Consider the following 11,510-nt stretch of genomic DNA (forward strand, 5'->3'; position numbering starts at 1 on the left):
AATTGATCTACATATTTTATGTTTCGTTCAAGCCAATGTTTATAGAAAAAAAAAATTTTGTTAGCAGTTATGTCTTTATTGTTCCATATCATGATTTTACTGTTTATTTTGGTTTCTAAATTATGAGTAACTTTACACCATGCCGATAGAACATTCGATAGAAATATGTTTTTGGTTGAACTTTCATGTAAGATATTATTGTCGATATTACATTTAAAAAGTAAAGAGTCACCATATGTTTTAACAATTTTCTGGTAGAATAATTTCCATTTACTTGTTTTGGTATTATCTAAATATCTTTTAACCCAACTGCATTTGATTGCATTCAGGAATTAATCTATATCCGTTAGTCTGATATCTCCATATTTTAATGACTGAATTAATTGAGTTCGCTTGATTTTATCACGTTTGCCGTCCCATATGAAATTAAATATTTCTGATTGTACATCTTTAATAATATCATTTGGTGGGTGTGTGAGAGCTGTTAGTGTATAAATTAATTTAGGGAGTGCAAACGTTTTCAACACGGTGTTTTTTCCGGTTAGTGTAAGTTTACGATGCTGCCATGATTTTAAACAATTTTTAAATTTTTGTAAGTTAGGCAATATGCTTTTTAGAAGTGTTACATTTTCATTGTTTGTAAATGTTATTCCTCACGTTGTTGCTTCATCTGATGTCCAGTTGAATTTCATTTCTTGTTTAAGATAAATATTACTTTGATTAAATTTACCTACTCGTAGCACAGTGCATTTACTTTTGTTTAGTTTAAGACCAGATGCAATTCCAAAAAGGGTTAGTGATTCTATAAGATTATTGAATGAGTCACTACTGTCATTTATTAAATAAGTTGCATCGTCAGCAAATAGGGACTGTTTAATTTCTTCGTCAGGTTCTAGCGATATTCCCTTTATATGTTTATTTGATTGGATATAGTGTGATAGATACTCGATGCATTTAATAAATAGCGAGGATGGAAGTGGGCATCCTTGCCTTACCCCTTTTTCGATGTTAAAACTGTTTGAAAAAAGCCATTGTTAATAATTATACTGTTAATATCGGTATGTAAAAGTTTGACCCTTTTAATTAGACTTTCACTGAAGTTCATATTTTCTAAGCAAGAGAACATGTGGTCTAGTGAATCGAAAGCCTTTTCGAAGTCTGCAAAGAAAAAAAAATTGTATGTTTGCATTGGCAAATGCATGGTTTACAGAGCGTGCAAATAAAGCGCTTATAGTGTCTTTGGAATAAATATTCCTGCCATCATGAGAACAAACACTACTAAAATAAGCGTTAGTGTCTTGTCGTTCACTCGTGTTGTTGAACTGGTTCCGCTTTCCGCAAGTCATCGATTTGTGTTTCTGACATGACGTTGCGTTATTTTTAACAGTTTTCAGTGTCGAATGGAGTGTGGAATGGAGATAATGTCAAACAAACTCAATAAAGATTGCAAATACAGTCAAATGACAGAAAGACCTATACAAATATAGTGGAAATATTTTTCAATTTACTTGCGTCCATAAAACGGTCTTTATTAATGGAAGCAAAGTAATTCATATTGATTTAAATCAGTTCTATACGAATGACTTATGCATCAAAGCATTCTTTTATTATGATCGGAAAACTATTGCATCTGCCTTCATGGGTGAATGCACACTGGACAAAGAACAGTATTCACAAAAAAAGAATGGATATTATATTAAAAGGAAGATAATAAATATACATGTAATACGTACCAAATATTTAAGCCGCCGAACTAATGTTTTCAGACATTATAATTGTAAAGCTTTTTAATTTATCAGAAAAGGTGTTTTAATTATCTTGTTCTATAAGTCTATATAAATCATTTGACCTCTGGGACCTGGCCAGTTTTGAATTTTGACTATAGGGACATGGTTTTATCACAGTTTATAAAGGAACAAATATTGGATATTACATACCAACTATAAACGCTCAGGGACTCGAGTTTTCAGAGAATGCGATGTTTCATGTCATATCCCTTTTAAATCAATATAATTCACGCGACCCAGTCGGCGTGGTCCTTTTGACCCCGAATGCATGATTTAAACAAACTGTGTTAGGGACAAATGAGGCTTAAACTCTTACCCTGGTGGTTTCAGATAGGAAGATTAAAAAATATAAATATCTTGCTCTGGTGAGCTACATATAATTTGAACACAGTTAAAGAATGATCACCAACGGATTATTGCTGTAAAGTTTCGTTAAAATCTGCCCAGCGGTTCCTGAGCAGAAGTTGCTGAGAAGACGAAAGCAATAACACGATGACTGATGGACGTAGGACGGGCACCACGGTATCCTATATATATGTATATATATGCATATATGTATATGTATATGTATATATATATATATGTATATATATATATATATATATATATATATATATATATATATATATATATATATATATATATATATATATATATATATATATATATACATGAGTATGAACGTTAATGATACGATTATTACAAATGCATCGAATTGAAGTGAGTATATAAGATTTCAATGTTTAATTTTGTCTTCGCTATCTTAACCCAACATAAGAATATGACAAGGAATGCCATTTACAATTAATTAACGGTCTGTATATGCTTAAAGCAATTCACTGTTGACTTCAATGATAATAATAATGATCAAGTTAACGCTGATACCGTCAAGTACTGGTATTGAAGAATCAAAATTAAGCCCATGTATCCTTTGAAGGAATCTGCCCATATAATGAGAATTACCAACAATATCATTATGAACATGTACTGTCATTATGAAAATTTACTGTCATAATGAACATTTACTGAGTATATGAAAGAATTTTTTGCTGTACACCAGTAATATTTACAATTAAAAAATTCTTAATTCGTATATTTTATGTTACTATCTCTCATGACATTATATTATGGGTTTTACTTCATCAACGTTTTATTCGTTTTGAAAAAAAGTAATACAATTGTATACACACGCTTCACATTAATAAATAAAATGAGATGTACGTGCTACTGATAGTGAACGAAATCGCAAAATAAATTGAAGAAATAAAAACGATTTATAATTTGATTCTTTAACATTAAATACGTGTTCCCACAAAGTAAACCTCACTAAAAATGTGTATTATTTTCGCATGTAAACTGACCCTTGATGTAGTCACACATAAATGTTGTCCCTCGTAAGTATTTCAACCGGTGGAGATCAATCAGCGCGTGCGCTATCTAGCTTTTTAGTGTCCGTAAGAGTACGCGGTGGGTCTGCCAGGAGTTTCGGAGCCCAGACACATACCAACGGTCCGATAATGGCTGCTTGTAGAAAGAACCCGGTTACTTAAAACAAACATAAACGATTTATTATCTACTGTTCTCTTATAACTAAAGAATATCGAAACATCACACAACTATTGAATAGTGATTGATATTAGTTCAGTATTAAAATCAAAATACCGTGTAGATTAACATCTACTTCAGGACTCAAGAAATAGTCAAATGTGTAATTTACGTTTTAATTCGAGTCATTAGAAGATTAAAGACAAAATGCAAGTGTGGGAACTGATCGGATATAAAATGTAAATATACAATTTCTAGATAAGTATACCAAACGATACTCAATAAAACCATCAAGTATCCTTGTGGTGATGCGTTTGAAACTAACATATTTACGCGCCATACTATTGCATACGCAAGTGGTTATATAACTATAACATACAGCTAAACAAATAGATCATCCGACAGTATAAGCAGGAGAAAACGCTTATAAGCAGCGAAAGGGTTTTAGACTTCACAATTAATATATTGCAAACATATTTGAGAAAACAACGATTTCGTTTCTTTAAATCAAATGCCAAAACGAACTTGGAAGATGATGGCGGAAAAAATAGCATAGCCTTGATTCAATATATATTCGTGTGCCTGGATGCCATAATCATTCACCGGAATATCCTTATATTATCGCAGAAATGTCAACTCTGCATCGCAGGACAATCCTTACAGAATGAATCCATCATTGATAGATATATTGCGATATCTCTAGGTCGAACGTATTCAAATGGTTTCATCAGTTTAATTTATCACACATAATACGCAATCCTCATCTACGTTTGAATTGTTAAGGAATGTATCCACGGACAACAAGAAGCGTTTGTCGCAAGACTGTGGTCCAACAATACTGAGAATTACAGGTTGAGACAGAAGACCGTGGGAAAGCCATAATAAAAGTACAGCTATTAAACAATTGATCTACATTTAATATGGACTAATATAAATGGTAATGAGTAGAATTAGTATAAAGAAGACGCGTGTTGCATATGTTTACAATTTATTAATACACATTCCTTAAGCCATTTAATGGATTTGACTATTTGAAATTTATGAAATATATATAAAAAATACACAAATGTATCAACATCAATTTATTGAAAAAAACTCTGTTTTATTTTAATGTATTGGGTCACGGTATGATCTTTGGTCCATAAGGGGGGAATGGTTCTGTTGCGAGCTCTCAGAAAAATAAACTTGAAAAACACGCGTTATGAGTTACAGTCGATTAAAGAACTCGCCCAAGGTTCGTCTTTATGAAAAAGAGAGATTCGGAAAGAGAATCACGTGTCCCTACCATAATACTTATGTATATATGCGTTTATTTGGTCCATACTGTCATGTTTTAAAACATCAAATCCCATTTACGAATTAATGTGAAATAAAATCCTGATGTGCATAGTAAATCATGTTTTAGCCTTAAAGACTCTTTTTTTCTGCGATGAACGTGTACAGATATATGTATTTTTATTATTTCTGCATAAGAAGTGAGATTTTAAAGCCTTAAACAGAGTAAAACCCCAAATGCTTTGAATGGACCTTTCCAAGGTGGTGACCTTATCTTGATCTATTCTATTGTTATTGTCGTGGTGTATGTTTTGTTCTGTTTTTGTATCTGTAGTATACTGGCTGTAACTATTTTGTTGATCCTACCTGTTTCTGGAGTTGGGATTTGTAAATGTAATCAATATGTTATATTTAATTAATGAAGGAACATGCAATATGCAATTATAAATGCGATAGTTATTACAGCAATGTTATCATAGAAAGTTAACATTTGTATTTTGAAGTTAGAGTTTGTCATAAATTTATACAATCATAGAGACTTTAGTTCATCGTTACATTACTACATTATAAGTATGTTTAAGTATTAAATTCCATTTTATTTGCAAGCAATCATTTTTAAATGTCATATAACAATAAACTTATTCAGGGCGTCCATGCTACATTCATTGAGTTTTATTTCTGCGACTATACTTTAGCCTTGCCGTTTGTATTTCGACTGCTTTTCAACAATACAGAGTTCGTGATACGTGTATAAACATGTTTTTTTCCTCTAACATTTTTATTATTGTGTACTCTGTAAGCGGTGAGGTGAATACTTCATTTGATTTTAATTAAATTTAGAAAGCAAAAATCACGGAAATATTGAAAGCAGGTCACGATCTACCTTGACAAATAGATCGAATAAAATATGATGGAGTAACTCAGACGACAGATTAAACTTTTTTATTAAAATATTCCATTGCATGGATATAGGAATCGCAGATGTCAGGGATTGAGTTCTTCACAAGTACTTTGCTATACAAGCGATTTGGTATCTCTCGATCCGCACATGATATTGCAGGTCTACCAAATTTATCATAGGCAACGACAGGGCGACTACACTACGATCTTGGCGTTTCTAATACAATACTACTGCGACCTTTGCGATTGCACAGCTTTGTTTCTGCGTCCATAGCGTCATAACAGCGATCATGCAGCGTTCTGAGTGCAGTAGAACTCTAACCCGGTGGTACGGGTTTATAAAGAAGGAAATAGTAACACATACACCTTTGTGACCTTTTTCTGTAGTTTATCTATAATTTGACAATATCAAGATAGTATTGATGTTAACGTTTTGGGATACGGATCTTTAAATACAGAAACATGTTATGTTTGTCTTACTATTGTTTATTCCTAGTTTTATTTCAAGAACCTGCAAACAATATTCTAACATCAACATTTTATTATATTGCTACTAGAGTTTAAGAAATTATATGCCTTTAAAATAACAGCATGAAGCTGACAAATTCCAGTGTAAGTGCCTGGACAAACTGCCAAGTGGTATATCAGAAATAACTTAATTAATGTATAACGGTGTACTATGAATATACGTCAGTATTACGATTAAGTATTTTTATTTAGCAGCAATCGTTCAATCTTCATATAAAATTTAACTCTACAATGCAGTAATTTTAAAAGTTCAATTTGTCAAATCAAAGTCATAAAATAATAAGCATGGAACTATTATTAAAACATCGTGTTTTGTTCGCGCGTGCAAATTCAAATATTTAGCAAAACTAGAAGACCAACTTCGTTTTTTACAAAAAAAGCATGAAGGCATAATCAATATCACTAGTGATAAATGTGGAATGAATTGATTAATTAACAAATGATTCTGAATTTATTTGCACAAACTCTCCTTGTATAAATACAATTTCACATAATTTATCTCACGCATATTGTTTATTTTCCCCATCGTTTTATACTCTTCAGTTTTAAGCAATAGTTTGGTAGTTGATAAATGTTTACCCTCTTAAGTATTTAATCAGGAAGAGATCATTCAACGCGTATGTTATCGAGCCGTTTGGTTCCCCGGGGATCCTTGGTGCGTCTATCTGGAGAGTCCAGGCCAAGATATGGTATCTCCAATAGAGACTCGGAAGATAGCTACTCGTAGGAGCCCGACTACTACACAAAAATCTTCAATGTTTGATTATCGACGGGTACTTTAACATTAAAGAATTGAAATACATCACGTAATATTGAATTTGTTAAACTTGATTTCGTTCAATATAGCAAACACCCTACTTAAGGGTTATTTAAATAAAATAATGTGAACATTTACTTAAGATTTACTTAAAACAATCAGGAATAAATATTTGAACAGTCTATAGTGATCTCTGTTCTTTTTTTTACCTCAATTATATCATGGAAGCGCCCTAAGCCGTATATTTCTGGTCTAAACACATCTGAGCTAAAAGAACACGAAACAAATGAAATATATGTTTATATTTATTTGTGTTCGCTTTGCTGGTAAACTGTCATTTAAATCAGTGTATTGTCCTTATAATCATTTTATAGAGATGGCATATTATGCATAACATCGTAGACATGTGACACCCAGGCACGCGGTAAGTCTAAACTGGGACTTATTCAAATACGCAGGTAACCTTGCACACATTTTTCGGGAAATGTCACGCTCAAAAAAAGTTGACGGTTGCGTTGGCCTTAGCCATTGCGCGTGTTTAATATCTATTTCCGAACTAGCCAGGTGTTTGTTGAGATAGGAATGGAATGAATAAATGTGAGCCGATGTGGAGATCTTGCGAAATAGCATAGAACGACGTGCATTATCTGGTTGCGATAATTGCATAAACGAAAAGCTAAATCAATAGTACAACTGGGATTGGGGGCTATCTTCAGGGCAGTAATGACGGTCGCCTCCGCGACATTCCTCAGTTGTAGTGCTAGTCTACAGATGAGGCTTTTAGTTTTTCGCTTGTGACCAATTAAGGTTAAATCTATGCTCTTCAAGTCATTTTTTTAGCTACGATAAACCTTATAACTGCCGCATCTGCCGCAGCCGCGTCGAGAAAGAGTTGTATAATTTATGCCAGAGGTTTGCGTTTTTCAAATATATTCATTCACAAATAGAAACATTATGTGAATATCGCATTAAATTGAATAAATCTTAGAAACGAATCAATAAACAATGTTTTAATTATAGGTGTCGCGGAAGAGAATGATTATGAATGATTATAATAGTCCAGTATCTGCTGCGACTCAATCACGTGGTATGTTTGCTCAAACACAGGTCATTCATAATCTGAGGCTTTCAATAGATGCGTGAAAATAAAACTACTTCTGATCAACAAGTATAGGGTGATATCGAGAGTCCAATACACTATCACGACTCTGTTGCGTAACCTCGTTGATAGTGCTTGCTACTACAGCGGGGTTAAATTTTATATGGTTCGGAAACGTTCTTTTGTTTTCAACAGGTAACGGCGATATTTCATGTATTCTCAATTACACTGGTGATAACAACGTAATAGTATACGATTAAGCTTGTATATTTTCACAGTTCTTAATTTATAAGACGTTAAACATTAGTTCACCAATAACTACTTGTATACTATAGACAACAACAAAAATGCTTTATAATCTCTAAAACCAAATATAAAAAACAACTTAATACAACATGATTTTTTTTTAAAAAGGTAGTCGGCTTAAATGCTTACTTTGTAATAAAGTTTGAAATTTACGTTTTTAAATAATTGAAAACAAAAATTTAACTATTGTGTTTTTTTCACTAATTATTTGCATATTCACCGCATGAAATGTGTTTTATTATAGTCAAACCACACATTAGTGCAAGTAGATAAAATTATACTACGGGACTGAACATCATCTGTGTCCTCCGTGGCTTATTGTGAGTTTATTTCTTCACCATCGAAATATATCCTTATGTTAATATTTGATTAACACGCAGTTTTCTTTCGACACATTTAAATCACACTTTCATAGCCGCGTCATGCGAAAATGGGTCTGTGCATTAACGCAGTCTGGTCAGAGACGATGCTGTTCGCTATGAAATCACTCAAGGTGTTATGGTCTCATTTAGTATCTCCTGGCCCGATTGAGAGATGCGTAGGCTGAGTGGGCTATCTATATGGTGGGCGCATATGGCATAAGACCCATTTTCGCATGACGAGGGTCTTAAAAAAATCTCATTGCGAATTGTAAATGGCACATTTTAGCACAATCCTTTTAGACACAAAATTGGATTCAAAATATCAAACTGGTAAATAAGGGTAGCCTATTCAGGCGTTCAGGAACGATTTCCAGACGTGCTTACCGAGTACAGAAAACATGTGTATTTAGATAATTAGACGATTTTCTTATTATCGTAACCCTTTACTTTTTCGGTAGTGTTATTTTTATCTTGAAAGAACAACTGTATTTATCGATAGTCAATTATGTCTTCCCCGGACGATTTAGTGACTAAGTACAAACCCTGATATTCTGCGAGATGTTTTTTAAGGCGTAATTGTAACAGGGCCACAATTTATGTCGTTTAAACATGCAGAGTGTAGACCGGAATTCCCTACACTGAACAGTGCTACATCCTTTACGCAGTGCACAGACACAGTGATGTAGCCAAGTTCATGAGATTTATATCGAATCAGCCTATCAAACATTCGAATATATTCATTTGTGTCTGCTGGCATTATGTAAAGGTCATTTAATGCGAATTTAGAAGAAAGGAATCATTTAGCAATGCAGATAATCGTCCCTCAATTCAGAAAGAAGCCATAATAAAGTTGTGAACAGTCCAATTACAAAAGTGAGCCGTGTATGTCTATTTTAAGCCCAAAAAAGGAAACAATAAATTGTTTCAAATAAAGAAAATGCTTACATCCGGTTACAAGTACATTATTATAGAAAAAAGGATTCATAATCTGAAAAGCATTTAAAATAAAACTATCCGTTTGAGGTAGTTTGAAATAATAAATGAACTGTAAAGAAACATGCTTGTCTTAAAATATATGAATGCTTGTATGGCGTTCATGTGTTCATATGCTTCTTGATATGAATGATTAAAGGCCTGATGTTTAACTATGTTTTATTTAATAAGCAGTCCCATGCTTTGGTTATAGTAGTCATCAATATGGCGCTTCCACTTTTCGCACTGGTCATGGCAAATATTGATATAACTGTAAAATGTTGACTGTCAGGTGTTTCTTACCAGCAATCGGTCAAATTCACAGGAGGGAAGCCCATAGTATTATTATTATTTTATTTATATATGCTATAATAGAAACAATGAGAGCAACTTCATTAGCCGTAAACCTACACCATCTTTACTGTAAACCATGTAATTCGAACAGTTTTTAACGAATCAACTACACACCGATTGTTTTCGAAAACTAATAAAATAATATATAAGGAAAAATTAACATCACTACCATTGATCCATCAGAATTTTGATACCAGCCCTCAAAAGTTGACACTCACGGAAAAACATTGCACGCTTAATGTTATCTTCTGATTGCAGTGTTCATATAGATTTATCAGAGCAATTCCCGTACATTCAACCTGGAGCGGTTTGCTCAATACGTTGCGACTACACGCGTGGTAAAATGAATTGCTCAAAGTGCTTGAAACCGGTACAGGAAAACTGGAATCGTTGCCCAGTGTGTAAGACGAAGATAAATGCAACCCGATGCCCACTATGCAATGAAATTCTTCTCGACGGTTGGACATGTTGCCCTAACTGTGATAATTTGGACGAAGAATTGGAAGGAGCCGTTGCTGCTGGTAAGCATATTGTGAACTGTATTAGAGTCCCCGGTTAAACGGACATGTTAGACTTCACAAATAAATGGTATTTTGTGACACGAATATGTTAAACAATTCAAAGTTTTAATTATTACAAGTAGTTTTGTATAAACTTTTCCACTCGTACAATTCACAAATAACATACTCTAACATAAACGCGTGTAAGCTTACCGATAGCATAGGTGTATCGAAACGCTCAGAGCAAGCAAGTATGCTATTTGTTGACATATGCTAGCAAGTATGATTAATCAAAAATATAATTAAAGCTCTCAGTATATAAGTGTGTGCATATACAGCCGATCTATGAAAACGGGATGTTTACATTTCGCATAATGTTTTTGTGAGATGCATTACAATGATCTAGGGTTATCACTATATTACGCAACAATCTTACATCTTGTAAACACGTCGGAATTTATTTGTACTTGTAATAACTTGATTTATTCCTGTGTCAGACGTTGTCATAATGTTGCATTGTTGCACACGAAACCATTTAGGAAATTTATTTTACTATATCACATTTGAATTAAGTCTATTGTTTTTTGTTTTTTTTTAACAACAATTCCATGAGGTAAATGATTATTGACACGTGTAGGATAGTGCTACATTATTTGGTTTAGCGTGTCGACTTGTTTATGTCCCACTGATTTGAATTTACCCTTCAAAGGCGGTGATCACAATTAAAATTATTCGAATATATATATATGTATATGGCTTTGTTGTATTGGCGAGAGGCCATTTGCCTTAACCAACTCGCTAAAAATTAATTTACTACTTAATCTAATAGTCATATTACAACAATTTGTTTATTTGTAACACAGTTTTTTCTGGTTTTAACTGGAAAAATGTCTTATCTCAATTTTTAAAAATAGCTGAGATAGATCGGGCAACATATCGTACAATCCGTTTATCTGGTTGAATAGTCGTTTAATCGACATAGTCTTTAACACAGTATGCCAAGTTTACTACGCATGTTCATTTTTTTAAATTGTCTTTCGAATTTGCTGGTTGAGTAACACAAATTGACTACCGTAATAAAGCTGATGAAGACTGAACAGATAGGAACAGATAAAAAGTGATTAA

General features: G+C 33.1%; 3 protein-coding genes across 6 annotated transcripts in view; 2 read left to right on the forward strand and 1 right to left on the reverse strand.

The window, feature by feature from the left end:
- LOC127874436 (uncharacterized) overlaps positions 1 to 11,510 on the forward strand; it is a 227,761-nt gene that overhangs the window by 161,175 nt on the left and 55,076 nt on the right. The gene's annotated exons all lie outside the window — the stretch shown is intronic.
- Positions 1 to 11,510, reverse strand: part of LOC127874434 (uncharacterized) — a 219,040-nt gene that overhangs the window by 136,057 nt on the left and 71,473 nt on the right. The window lies entirely within an intron of this gene.
- LOC127874437 (uncharacterized) overlaps positions 10,171 to 11,510 on the forward strand; it is a 29,258-nt gene continuing 27,918 nt past the window's right edge. For all 3 annotated transcript variants that reach the window (XM_052418762.1, XM_052418763.1, XM_052418764.1), the window contains exon 1: positions 10,171 to 10,406. In XM_052418762.1, coding sequence (XP_052274722.1) covers positions 10,229 to 10,406 — 178 coding nt within the window. In that variant the 5' untranslated portion in view covers positions 10,171 to 10,228. The remainder of the gene's footprint in view (positions 10,407 to 11,510) is intronic.

This window comes from Dreissena polymorpha, chromosome 3, assembly GCF_020536995.1.
Source record: "Dreissena polymorpha isolate Duluth1 chromosome 3, UMN_Dpol_1.0, whole genome shotgun sequence".
NCBI classification, from domain to species: domain Eukaryota; kingdom Metazoa; phylum Mollusca; class Bivalvia; order Myida; family Dreissenidae; genus Dreissena; species Dreissena polymorpha.